We start from the raw sequence: 14,153 nt of genomic DNA on the forward strand, positions 1-14,153 counted from the left end.
ATATTTGACTTGTACTATGCAAATGAATTAGTTCAGCACTGAATACCACATAATTGTGTTTTGCAGCTTGATAACGTTATGACACCTAGCAGTATGTAACATTATAATCTTAAAATGCTTCATTCAGCAAAACACCTTAGAATAACAACATGCTTGAAATTCAGTGGAGCTTAACTCTTTGTGGCTAGGTGCAGACTTCAGTGTGATTAAATTTAAGCACTTGCTTGAAATTTCCTCAGACTTGGGCAGCGGCTGGAGGAGATACCCGTGGTATTTTCTGGTGTATTCTCTCCTTTCACTTCAGGGGAGAAACTCCTGTTTGATGCAGTAAGTTACATATATGAAGGCCACAGGATACACAACTGACTTAACTACCTTTCTGACTGTCGAATTGTCATTTCTGACAGGTAGAGAAAGCCCTTTGAACCGTAAGTCTTACCTCTCTAAAACCCTTACTCGTGCTACTAATACCTTGTATTTTGGAGTTCCCTACATAAATCTTTATTTACGACATATCTCAGTAGAACTGACTGGTAGGGAAATATATGTGCTTTCTGGATGTGAAATACCTCTGTTTGTTTGCATCAAGTTTGTGGAAGTGGCACCTAGCCTAACTGTGGGTTACAAGTGCGTTGTAAGTTTATGTAAGAGCTCTATATAACATATAGACAGGTAAGTAATGCTATGGTTTTGCTTTGTTTTAAAGTATTCACCAAAGCAAAGCCTTTAAAGAGGTCTTGTTTTCATATTTACCAATTTGGGGGAGCTTTGATTCATGCAGCTGACAAGATGCAGGCATTCAAATTTAGTTAAAACTTAACTGCGTTACATCAGCGTAACTCCTTTGGGCACATGCTCACGGTGAAGATTATGAACTATGACATATTGAATTAGCTTGTAAAGTAGGCGTACAGCTGAAGGCTGCATCTAAACATGTTACCTCTTATCACGTGCACTGTAATAAATGATGGTGTAAATGTTCTTAGTGAATCCTAATTGTGGCATGCAACATCTGCATTATTTAAGCTGTCTTTAAACTGGTATAAGATAATGCGTGTGCATGTGCAAATGAAACAATCACTGTGACTCAAGCACTCTGTAATTTCTGCCATTAAAAAGAACAAGGAGGTTGCTGACACTTTATTTTTGTCATTTTGAAAGCACATGCTCAAAAACAGCCATAACTTTGGGAAAAACATATGTTCAGGTCAGGCTGAATGGTGACTGATAAGGTGGTGAATATGAGGCAATAGGGCTCTGCATTTGTACCAATTTATTTGAGCTGGTTCCCAAACCTGTATTTGTTGAATCAATATATATTTTATCATGTAGATGTCATTTTACAAGGGAGATTTGATGTTGGGTCGAAACTGTGGCATGTAATTTGATGATGTCTAAGTTACTATTTAAAAGTGGCATTTTGGGGTGCTCTTCATTTCTAATCTGGTTTAGGGCCTTATATTGCTTTATAGAACTTTCCAAAATTACACTTGCCCATTTTAAAGCTGCTTTTCAAGTGAATTCAAAAGTCTTGCACGTGATAGTGATAGCAGAGCTTTTTGTCTGGCAGATAGGCTCCTTGAGAAGAGAACACAACGAATAACTATTGTAATTACTTTTGGAAATTTTAAATAATTATCTAAATAAAAGCAATGGTTTGAAAGGTAACTAATGGATTGCTGGCTTTCCAGGGCAGTAAGTGGAGCTGTTCCACATGAAATTTCTGTCATTATAGCTATGCCAGTCAAGGGCTGGGGTAAGTGTGCCCCAGAACCCAACATTGGAAACGATGTTATATGCCAATAACAAGTAGATAAAGTTACAAACAGCACTGGTTTTGTCACTCTTAAGACTCCATCACCTCTGCTGGGATTTGTCTTGGTATTTTTGCTAGTGCAATGCTCTTTGCAAAGCCTTTTAAGTGGAAGTGTGGTCTGGGGCCATTGCAGATGAATGGCTTCTAAAAATCCATCATACACCAGGAGTTTTTATAATAATATATATTTCTTTTCCTCTGCTCTTTCTTTGCTTTTGACTCCATGTATCTCTTTGCACGATAAGAAAATGGTCTTGAAAGTAGATTGTAGTGATACCACCCTTTTACCTAGCTCCCCAAACATACTTCAATTTTTTAGGTGCTTTTTTTGAGTAGTAGTAAGCCATGGAGAAATGCCTGCGGTGAGCCCAAGAATGAGTGAAACTTCTTAGAGATGATGAGACGTCTGAGAAGCGTTTTACTGAAGTACCAGAAGTGAGCCTGTCTCTCATTCTGAGAAAGAAGGAGTGTGGATGCCTCAAGGGGAAGCAGCAATCGTGCACCCTCACACCAAATCCAAAGCTGCTGTGAGGTTTGAGGTCCCAACTGACCGTGGGTTTTTCCCAAGGTCATGGTTGCTTTTGAGCACGTGGTCTCAGAAGGGCAAAAAGTTTCAACATCCTCCTTATTCTTCTTGATGGCAGGACTTAGCAGAACGCTACAAGGAGATAATGAGCCAAGCAACAACAGCAATGAAAAAGTTCATTATAGGGAGATTGTCATGGGGTTTTTTATCCTGTTGGTTTGACAGGATATGAAATTTTGAAGAGCAGCCTAGAATCTCTCTATTTTCAGCACCTAATAATAAAGATATTCACCACACAAAGAAAACCCCTGAATGAAGATATTCACCGCACAAAGAGAAACCCTGAAAACAGTCTCGAATGCACATCCTAGCTTCCAGCTGCATCCGTACTCCCTGCTTATTTAGGGAATTGTCTTTTGCAGGGTGGGGGAATCGAGTTGGCAACTGTGAAAAAGGGAAGGAATACTCAGTTAATGGGTAACAGTGAGGCTGTATGGCTTTCCATTAGCGTAACTGATGATTCAACTAGCCGTCAATACTGAAAAATTGATCTTGGACTTTGCCAGCTAGTGTCGATAACTGGAAATCCTAAGACAAACTTTCTGGCAGTTCAGCGATTGAAACAATTGTTTGCAAATCATTTACTCGATGCAGACACAGCTGCCTCAGTCTGATGGACTCGGGTGCAGTTTCTAAGCCAGGCACTTCCAATTTCTCCCTACCGTTCAGTGTCTGATTCATCATGTCAGATGGGCTTGATTCATTTTGGCCATTGTTTCCCTGCTTGTAAAATGGATGCGATCATAATCTGCTGCTTGTGATATCTGTCGGCCTCACTTGAGCTATTGTGCGGGTCAGTTAATGTCCCTGCTGTGTGCCCCAGCTGGATGGGAGACAGCGGAGCCTACAGGTGCCAGCGACGACGTGCTCCCAGTTGGGTCACGTTGAGAGAGAGAGACTTTTGTGTGCGCATCCCTCCCACCCTCTAGGGATTTGGATATGATCATGGGCGTCATGATGGCAGTCGGGTGCCCCTCGCTGTCACCCTGGTGGGCCCGGCCATGGTCTCCCCCTGAGCCAGGTGCCGGCCCCATTGCCACTCTGCCACCACCGTAGGCCAAGTCCTTCTACCTCTTCTCCTGCCCCTCTGTGACCCTTTCCAAATGCAAGAGCTATCTGCAGGTAACACAGAGTGCATCGATGGCAGGGAATGGGCAAGAGCTGTGGAGAATTGGCACCACCTGGAGAAAAGGGGCAACTGGGGCAGAGCACCCCAGGGCTGCTCCCGGCCACTGCTGCATGGGCCGCAGCCCTCTGTAGCTGCCCCACGTCATCCTCTGGGGATGGGGAGGACAGTGGGAACAAGGGGAGCTGAGACCCAAAACCTTTCTGCTTCCTGGGCCCTAAAGGCTTGCGTGCATGAAGATGCTGTGATCCACAATGACTTGGTATTATAAGATGCTCAACTGGTATCACCCATGGCTCCCTGCAAGGCACTTGGACACCAGACCTCTCACTCAGGACACTAACATCCAGTTCCTTTTTTTGTAGTCTCTTCGTCCCTAGCTAATGAAAATTAACATCTGTCGAGTGATACGATGTCTGCTCAGAATACTAAGGTGCTTCACTTGTCTCTCCTCTGATACAAAGAGACGCTTTAATTTGGTAAAGGATTAGTGTAAGTGCAGTGGGCAGACAAAAATGGACTTGCCTTCCACGCTGAAGATTTATTTGGTATCTTATAAAATAATACTGTTCTCAGTAAAACGATCATGAACAGAAAAGCAATTCAGTGTTCCATAGGCTTTCTATACTGTCCTAGTAAGTCATTCTAATGAACAAATTAAATTGCAGAATTAAATTTTGTATACACATTAGGCTTATTGTCTACTAAAACAATTGCTGTTTAAATATGAAAATTTGTTTTTAAATGTCGTTTTACAAGACTCAGGACCCATGTTCACCCTAGGGCTGGGGCTACAACTTTTTGCTTAGTTTTGCTGTTCGAAATTTGGTGTAGTAATAGGGTGCTGAAAAGTTGCTTCAGCTATCTCAAGGTGGTCTTTAAGAGAGGTGTTACAGAGCAGAGCCCTACTGTAGCATCGTTGATAAAAGGCACTGAAGCAGAGCTGGCAATGGGGATCCTTGCTGAGAGCTGCTGCAGGGGTGCAGTGCACTTCTGTGGTGGTTACGGTGCGCTGTACGGTTGGGAGGGAAAGAACATGTGAAAGATTTTACTCGGAGGGGTCTAAAGCTCTGATGTGTATAGAAATTGAGATGCCTTTTCTCACTGATGAGACTGGGAAAAAGTGAGCCCCTATGGAGTGACATAAAGGGTCTAGCAGTAGAGTGGGGATTCCTGTCCCTTAATTGCTACAGGTTTCAGATGTGGATGTGAAGCAGTGACAGTCAGGAGGTCCTTAACGAAGTGAAAAGAGAAGGCAGTCTTAATAAAAGCTCTTGTATCATCAGCTGTCGTGTGTGTGCTCATGTGTGCAGGCACTTGCACTATTGTAATGTAACCTTTACAGTCTTCAATTCTGATCTCTTTAGCTCTGTAATACCTGCATACAAATTACATTGGTGCATTAGTAGCAGTTATTTAGCTTCCTCATTGCAATTGCTTGCTTACTTGAATGTCCTCCTGTCCGCCAAGTTTCCTCGAAGTGCTTGCAGGTAATGTGTTGCTTCTACAAAAAAAATGGCTGTGAAGGGGAAGATCAAGAGTGGGTGAACTTTGGTGTGAGAAGGGAGTTGGAGTAAGGAAGCACACACAACCTCCAAGCTTATTTTTAACACTGAGTTGGGCAGTCTGTCCTATACACCTGATGGAGCTGAAAAGTACTTTGTACAAGGTCCAAAAAAACCCAACCTAGATAATATTGAATACCTTTAGGTAAAATAATTTGCCTACAGATGACTATTACTGCTTAATATTTTTAACAAATAACTACTTTGGTATTTTGGCAAAGTTACATATGTTAAAAGAACGAATGTTTCTTCATATTCAGTGCATTATAGTTATGCCCAGTTTAATACAGTAACTGTTGTGGTGATTTAGGATCTAAAAGCTGTGATGAGCTTTAATAGTGAGCATCTAGGAGGAAGTGGAAATAACAAAGACATTCCTTTCTGTGGGCCTTTCGCACGTTGACTAATGGGAACATGTTGAGTTGAAGGGAATTGATTTGTGCTTCCTCTAAAAGTGGTGGGGAAGAGTCCCCAAAAAGCACAGGCCTGTGATCTCTTATGTGGTGGAAATGTGGGTGGGAGACAGTATTGAACAATTCTGGTTGATGTTTCAGAAAAATGCCTTACATAGCTGCAGTGCTTATCACAGAGTTTTGATTATTCTAAGCCTTTGTTTTTCTTTATCATAAGAAAGCAGAATTGCATAACAGTAAATTATTACTTTAACAGCATTGGAAATAGGTCCTCAGAAGTCCTGGCTCTTTCAGATAATTTCTGTGTTGAAATTTCCTTGCAGATGAATTACTTCAGAAAGAGCAAAACTATTCTGATGATGTTTTGGCCAATATGATCAGCGAACCCAGAATCAGCTATGGAAATGATGCTCTCATGCCTTCATTGACGGAAACTAAGACCACAGTTGAACTTCTCCCAGTGGATGGAGAATTCAGCCTAGATGACCTCCAGCCATGGCATCCCTTTGGTGTTGATTCCGTTCCAGCCAATACTGAAAATGAAGGTACGTACAATAGGGGGAAAAACCACAAAATATTCTGAGTTGAGTTTTGTGGTTTCTCTTCACGTTGTTTCCTGAAAATTGACATCTTTGTGATGTAAGCAGGATGGAGGTTCTCAAATGTCAGTTTAAAACTGGCCTGCTATGTCTCTTCAATGGAACAGCAAATCCTGACTAAAATTGGGAATTTAGACACACAATAAATTTCAATGTTGGGCTTACTTTTCCTTTAAAAACAAATCAAAATGAATTCCAGCAAATTATGAGTGACAGTCTTATAAAATACATGACAACGAGCTAAGGGAGATAGATAATTTGTTAGATTTGTGCCATGATGAAGTGAGTGGTTTAGTTATGGAAGAGCTTTTTATTTGCTGGCATGAAAACGATTGCAGATCCGGCACGGTCCTAGCATGAGAGTTGGTTTTATTTCCTCCCCTCCCTCACTGGTTGTCTGGAATGTACTGCAGAACTATTCCTGCACACTCAGCAGTGCAACTGGCTAGTGAAAACTGGCTTGTTTCCTCAGGAGTGTTTTATGTTACTCATGGACTAATTTATTGAAGTGACTGCATAATACTTTAATAATTTATGTTTAATCTGGAATTGGTAGTTTACTTAGGTGCCAGAGCCAATTAATCAGAGACCCGAGGGACTTCGATCATGTCATTCAAGTTTCTCCTTTTGTGTTTGTTTCCCTTTATCAGTTCTCTACTCTTGTTAGTGCTAAGTTAATCACACTAGTGAAAGTTTGTTACTGCAAAGCAGCAGTAGATTCACAGAGGCTGGATGTAGTCTTTTTTTTTCATGCAAGTTTGTGATTTGTAGCTGAACTGCACAGACCTTAACATCCTCCAGGAGTCTTTTGAAACCACAGGTCTGGTGTTGGTGCCAGATGAAATCAGTGGAGTCGGAACCAGTTTTCTGGTCAAAGTTGGTCATCCCCAGGACTCAGAGAAGCCTAAGAGCAGGCAAAATAAATGACATGGCTAGATTCTGAGTGAAGGTCAACACATCAATAAGGCAAAGTATACCAGATTTGAGGGGAAGAGGAGAGGCTGGTCAGGAGTAAGGCTAAAACCAGACCACCAAGGAGTCAGCACTACAGGTAGGGACAAAGAAGAAGAGCAGATAGAGCTGGAGCACACTCAGTGGACCGACCAGCAGCAAGAACCAGAGACAGAGATGGTGACAAGGACTCCAGACGTGTCTGGAGGGCACTTGCAGCCAAGTGACGTGCTAAGCAGCTGAGAGCAGCTGGCTGGATTGCGTCAGGTACTGGTGAGTAGTACAAACAGCTGACCAGGCTGGCAGGCTAAACTTCAATTTCCTGGGGAATCAGCTGCAGCTTGCTACAGTGCTCGTGTCAAGGCTGGCTGCCAGGAGCAGGCCACAGTCTGGCTGGTGTTGTCTGTCCTGCAGGAATTTTCCAGTACAGCTCTCACTGCAGTTTTTCATATAGCTGAGGCATATAGGGCATCAATTTCTGTACCCACTGCCTGCTTTCATGAATCTTGGGAGGCAGGGGGAGAATTAATTACTTTTGAAGTCTGTCCTCCCAGCTTTCAAAATGTACTGATTTCAGTCACCAGGTTCAGCAGTTATTAGGTAGACAGGCGCACCCAGACATAACCACAGTTTAATCACACAAGCCTTTTTTTCCTTCGGAAACCTGGCTAAGCCCAGAATTTAATAATGGGAGGTACATTCTTCAATGTGACACTGAATTCCCATAGGCAAGTGTACTGAGCATGGTTCTCCTTTTAAAATGCATGACAGCAAATAAGAAACAGAAACTCTCCTGCCTTGAATAACATACTGTTTAATTATGAATCCTCTGTGTTCTAACGCGCTAACATGGTTTGTTGCAGCACTCCTTAATATTTACTGAGGGAACGTCTTTCTTTAAGTTGTTGGGCTTTAGGGGTTTTTTTCATATCAGAATTGTATTTGTCATGAAGTTACTGCAGCAAACAATTCTGCAGGCCTAACCATTATTAGCGTTTAAGTCTGGACAGTTAGAAATAGAAATCATGTAATTACTTAACCTCTTCAAGTCTTTCTTGTTTCCCATTATACTTTTCTTTCATCTACCCAAATGACGATGTTGTTAATGTGATCACGCCTACAGTACCTTCTTTCTCTCTTTAGATACCCTCTCTGTACCTTTGCCCGCAGTATCAAAGGGGAATTTCACAGCCTTTGTGTTTGTCTCCCACGTCTTTGTTCCAGAAACTCAAGACTAACTGTGCCATTTGTTCTCACTTCCCATAACTGTTTTCTTCTGTAACCATAGTCTAATCCCAGGCTTTGTCTAAATTACATCCAAAAACATGTGTCTGTCTTATTATAATATGCTTTGAGTAAGAAACAAGAAGTAAATAACAATTGACACGATTTTCTCTTTTTTTCCTTTCCCTCTCCACTGAAGGTCTTTTTGAAGAGTCTCTTTTTCACACAATAAGTTCCCCTCAGGCAGGGAGTTTTTGTGTCTTTTGCAGCACTGAACAAGTCAATGCTGTTTCTTAACATTGATCAAAACAGGTGTAAGTTCAAAAAATCACATGCTAGAGAAACCTCAAATACTGCAGAATGACTAACCACTGCAGTTTTAGTGACAGTCAGCATCTCTTGCTGCTGGGAGATGCTGAGCATGCCAGCCAAGGTCAGAGAACATCGCAGCTCCCGTGTAGTTGGGCGAGGGCTGAGAGTACTCAGCACCATCAAGAAAATCACAGCATGTTCCCTGTGAACAGCCTGATATCTGGGAAATCTGCTGAGCTGTTGGTTGGTCCGGCAGGTTTAACAGACTACCAGAGAAGTTTCAGAGGGCAAGCAAGTTACAAGTTCAGTGGTTGATACTGTTTTGGTCCAGCTTGAAAGCTGAAGTCCACTTTTTAAAAATTCTGATGGACACAGATCCAGAGTGCTGTCAGCTCGGCGTATGCAGATGGGTTTCTAGATAGAATGAGTCTGGGCTTCCTCACTGCAAAGAGCTGTTGCGCTCTATAAGCAGTAGTTTTCTTCAGTCCTGAGCAGGCACACCAAGTAAATTATTTACCTCATTGCAAAATTGCATTACTGTCAAATTTCTAATGGTACCATTGATGTCTGAGAGGCAACTGAAGAGATCCTGGAGCTGACCGAGGATCCCACCCCCTCCAGCAGAGTCACAACAACAGGCCTTGTTTTTAGTGGACCATTTGAGGGAATGTTTAAACCAAAAAGTGATTGTGGAAAAACTGGAAGGAAATGCAGCTATCAAGTCTTTGTTTCAAAGTATCCACTATTCTGTGTACAAGTGATGAAGTAAATATACTACCAAAAAATAGACCTTAAATTTGTCATTAGTTCCCACGCCTGTTTTCTTCCATGGCCTTGATCTAATCCCAGGTTTCACGCAGAGGTATTAGTAATGTATTAGACTGGCACGTTGCCATGTAATCTCAAGGTTTCATAACTCCATTTGAAATTTTCCCAATCTAAGCTGCGTGTTTAGATAAAAGGATAAGTTTAATGCAAACAATTTATTCTACTAAAATTGCTTTTTCTCATAAACGGGTGAAAAATAGCCTAAAAATAAAAGGACCTTGAAAATCTAGCATAGCTTGGTAGTTCCTGAAAGTATTTTCTTCTTGTTTCCCTGAGGTAGTTTCCCAGTAAATGTCCACAGAAATAAATCCAAGGCACCAGGTAATACACTACACAGCTTACATGGCTGAACGTATATCTACTGTACTGTACTACAAATTAGGTTAATGAAACATGTCCTCTGAGGACACTGCAGAAGGCGCCACCAAATTCTCAGGAAATTGTACTTTAACAGTGAAAAATGCATCTTCAGAAGTGGGGGCAAAACCCCAACAGCTGTGAAGCTCTGCCAGTGCCACCATCCCTGGGCATTTTGCCAGCAACTAACGGGGTTTAGCGATTTACCCTTTGTTTTTACCATACAGCTGCAATTAGCCTTAGTGACAGAGTGTTTATCTAAAGTGAGATTTTTGGAATGTACTGTGTTACCCTTATGACTTGACCAGTTCCTCCCGCCAATGGTGGTTTTGGTAGGTGAGCATCACATAGCAAGTGTTTATCTAAAGTGAGATTTTTGGGAATGTACTGTGTTATCCTTATGACTTGACCAGTTCCTCCCGCCAGTGGTGGTTTTGGTAGGTGAGCATCACATAGCTCTCCTCCTCTGCTGATTTGTATGTACCGGGTTTTGAGCTTTATGATTCACCTTTCCTTTCTGTTTGAAAAGAGAAGCAACTCTCTTGCTCTTCTGAGATGTATTAGCATTAGATAAGAGGTGGGATGTGTACCCCGTATGAAGCCTGCATAGCCAGCATCAGCAGATATCTACCAATTTAATTTTGTGAGACTATTTGGAAAATAAATTTTCAGTCATAATTCTATGTACTTCTGTGCACATGGAAGTGTGTTCAAGAGATACATGATTCTGGAGCATCAACATGAATGCAATTTTTATAATAATACACAGTACCTCTCAGAGTTTTGATTACTGATAAATGCTGTAATAGGTTTAAACTTCTGCCTGTATCAGTGGTGTGGTCCAGAGGGGCAGGCAGTGAGGAAGCCCACAGACAAGGTTTTGCAGAGTTAACAGCTGTTTGTGCATACATCAATACCAGGGCAAGAGCAAGCAGGTTTTGAAATGCAACTGCAATTTGAAAGGTGGCAGCTCAGGGCTCTCCAGAAACCAGCCTTTCTTTGTATCGTGTTGCCCGGGGCACGCTGCGCTTTGGCGCCCGGAATCACGATCTGCGTTGGAAGACCCTTGGCTCTGAGCTTTTGCCTCCAGTTTCTGCCCTGCAACTGGTTTGTGACCTTGAGCAGGTCGTTTCACTGTTGTGTCAGTTACGAAATGTGCCAGTGATGTTTGCCTTTTCCCCTGAAAAGTGCTTCCAAAGCTATAGATGACAAGAATAATTATTCGTTATTAATACTTCCACCTAGCTCCACAACTATGGCATTCTCCTGAGTCAAGTCCATGCTACTGTATAATAAACGCTTCCTCCATCCTTTTCTCCCTTCACCTACTCCCATTTATATTGCTCCCCACAACCTGCTCTCTCAGTTCTCCACAGCTATGGGCATGTAGGGTTACAGAGTGCTGAGTGAGAGGGAAATAAAACCCTCCAGCCTTCTAGGGAGGAGGTGGGGTCCAGGGTGACAGGAGAGGGCTGCACGGGCAGTTTGGGTGATGTCAGTCCTTGGTTGTCTCATCCCTTCAGCCCATTCCACTCAAAATTACTGCTAACCTACCTAAAGGTTGGTGCAGACAATATTGGAAAACCTGGCAGAAGACTTAAATAGGAAAATATTCAAAATTGTAGTTTTTAGTTAAGGATGGAAATTGGTTTTTGTATACAGCTATGTAAGGAAAGCAATTACATGGTCTGCTAGTGCCACTCTGAACTGCTGAGAAGGAAGGTGGTTTGCTGCCTTGTCTCTGCAGCGCCGGACCAGCAAGCTCTGTGAAAAATGTGCCCGTCTGGAAACACAAGTCAGATGTGCAGATGCGCTTTTCATCTGAGTTACTATACAGCTGGCTTGCTGCTTTTGTTCCGGAGGCGGGAGCTATTGCAGTCACCCCCTGTGCACCAAGAACATGGGTGCCACGGGGGCTCTCCCTTACAAGCGTAGTAGGTTGTTTGTCAAACCCATAGGAACACTAAGCAAGTGACACAGACGTCCTGAGAAGATGGACAGTCCCCTTGCCTAAGTTAGCAGTATCGTCGGGTTAGCGTGATTTTCGGATGCCAGGATACTATGAGGAAAACTGTGCTTTTGTCAGGTTCCCTGTGTCACTGTGGCTCCCTTCCTGCTGATTGGAAGGTTCATCTTTGAATTCAAGTGAATGAGAATACCTCAGTTATAAAATTCTGAGTTCCAAGCTACGATGTAAAATATTATTTCTGAATTTAATTTCTTTCTGACACTGGCACTTGGGTAGATAAGGAAGGCAACAGTATTGGAGCAAAAGAGAGGCACAACAGCCAAAAAAAAAAAAAAAAGAGAACGGTATTGGAGCAAAAGAGAGGCACAACGACCAAAAAAAAAAATAGAAGAGGGGAAGAAAAGTCTGAATGTTTTAATGAACTTATCCAGTATGTTCAGTTTGGACTCACCTGAGGCATTAGGTAATGACTCAAACAGCTATAAAAGTTTAGCACGTCTTGTTTTTCATTAATGCCAGTGAGCTTCATCAACCTTAGATTTCAGCTGGTAAAGCATTAGTATGGTAATAAAACAGTTTTAAAACTGTGTATGACACACAATTGGATAGAAAGTGGTGTTTCCCCTTTGCTTCCCCTTCAAAAATCAGAAAGCAAAATTTACTGCCTATAAATTGGATCATGTCAGAGCAAAGTATTGTTTGTATTTTCAAAATGTGCCTTACTTTTTTCAAACCTTTGAGCTAGTGCTGTGGAGAATCCTTATTGAAAGGAAAAAGGAGTCAGGATTCAATGGGTTTATAAGTCAGTGTTGATCAAGACTGGCTGCAAGAATTCACTCATCGTGTCCCTTCTTGCTGCCAGTTCTGAACAGACAACTGGAAAAAGTTTACACATAATGAGTATAGTTTTGCTTTATGGACAAAAATTCTTTGATCTTGATGGTTTCTCACTTTAAGCAGTAACCAGAATATGATGGTAAATTGACACATCAACTGTGAAGCTTTCCCTTTGAAGTCGTGCCCATCCCTTCCTTTTATTTCCAGGATTAACTGAAGGCAGATCTTTCCTAGCTGTTGCTTTGGTAGCTTTGTTTATGCAGTATGTTTCTCCTGCACTGTCCCAACAGAAGACCAGTCGACTTTATCATTTGGGGGATTTTGTTTATTTTTTGTTTGCTTTTTTGTTTCTTTTCTGCACATGCCCAGTTGAGCCAGTTGATGCCCGCCCAGCTGCAGACAGAGGACTCACCACACGACCAGGTATATAACTTGCATGGCTTTTACCTAACCCCTGTTTTCCCCGCATGCGTGTGGTCTGCTTGAGCTGAAATGATCACCTTTTCTTTGGTGTCACCCTCTCCTAAAATGTAATGCTGTGCTATGAACCAGGGAATTCCTCCCACCCACAGCCCCACCAGCCTGTGTGGGTGCTGTCTGTGTCGAGGGGGTTGGGGTGGGACCCAGGGACCCAGAACTGAGACTCGCATCGAGCTATCAGCCCTTCTAGCCATAACGCTGTGGCAGCTACAGGAGGCAGTAGGTACCGTACCCATAGTGCAAGGAGAACTTTTAATTTGGGAAGGCATGGTAGAAATGTTAAATCCTCCATGTAAGAGTATACAGTTGGGGCTAATAAAGAATTCATGCATACAAATGTAGACTTGCAGGGGACATCAATATTTTTATTTTTTTTTTGCTGTGATATTTATCTTGGCTAACTCCGGATATCTAAAAATTGGTACATATTCTCCCTCTGGATCCACTTGGGGAAGCTCTATAGGTCTGTTCATTCCACTCTAGGATAGAGAAGGGTGATTATTTGCCCTCTGTAGGTACCTGTGTCTTCCTATTGATTTCAGAGTAATAGCAGATGACTAGCTTGAGTCAGGCTGCAAAAGTTTGGAAAAGTTAAATGGGACAAAGTCGATTTTCAAAAGTAAAAGATTGCTTTTCATACTAACTTCACTTGCTTTTTAGGTTGTTTTTCCCCTTGTTTTTGTTTAGGATTACCTAGAAATGGCTGATTTCCATTGAGAGCAAACAGCCTTTGATTTCAGAAGAGGTTACTCTCCAGCACATAGTGAGATTAGATCAGTATATTTTAGGGTCGGAATTATTTCAGTGTCACATCATCATTGTGGTTTTTTCTTCAGATGAGATCAAACTGGTCAATCTGTCTTCTTTCTCCCTTCAAACTCTTTTCCTCCAGAAGTCCATTAGATAGCATTATGGGCAACACCCTCCTAGTGTGTTTAAATCTTTCTGATAGCTCACCGGTGTTTATGGGCTACAGAAATTGCTACAGTAAAATAAGCTCATATGTTACAGAAATTGGGATACATGTCAAGGCTGGCCAGGTGATGTGCTCCTAGCACTGTTTTAGGAGTTTGACATCTTCACTTGTGTT

At 42.1% G+C, this 14,153-nt stretch overlaps 1 protein-coding gene across 5 annotated transcripts in view; it reads left to right on the forward strand.

Moving 5' to 3' along the window:
* APP (amyloid beta (A4) precursor protein) overlaps positions 1–14,153 on the forward strand; it is a 183,901-nt gene that overhangs the window by 147,756 nt on the left and 21,992 nt on the right. For 3 of the 5 annotated variants that reach the window (XM_014938124.1, XM_014938125.1, XM_014938127.1), the window contains 2 exons: positions 5,830–6,051; positions 12,953–13,006. In XM_014938124.1, coding sequence (XP_014793610.1) covers positions 5,830–6,051; positions 12,953–13,006 — 276 coding nt within the window. The remainder of the gene's footprint in view (positions 1–5,829; positions 6,052–12,952; positions 13,007–14,153) is intronic. The other 2 variants (XM_014938126.1, XM_014938128.1) reach the window with 1 other exon arrangement.

This window comes from Calidris pugnax, unplaced genomic scaffold (assembly GCF_001431845.1).
Source record: "Calidris pugnax isolate Ruff unplaced genomic scaffold, ASM143184v1 scaffold25, whole genome shotgun sequence".
Classification (NCBI taxonomy): domain Eukaryota; kingdom Metazoa; phylum Chordata; class Aves; order Charadriiformes; family Scolopacidae; genus Calidris; species Calidris pugnax.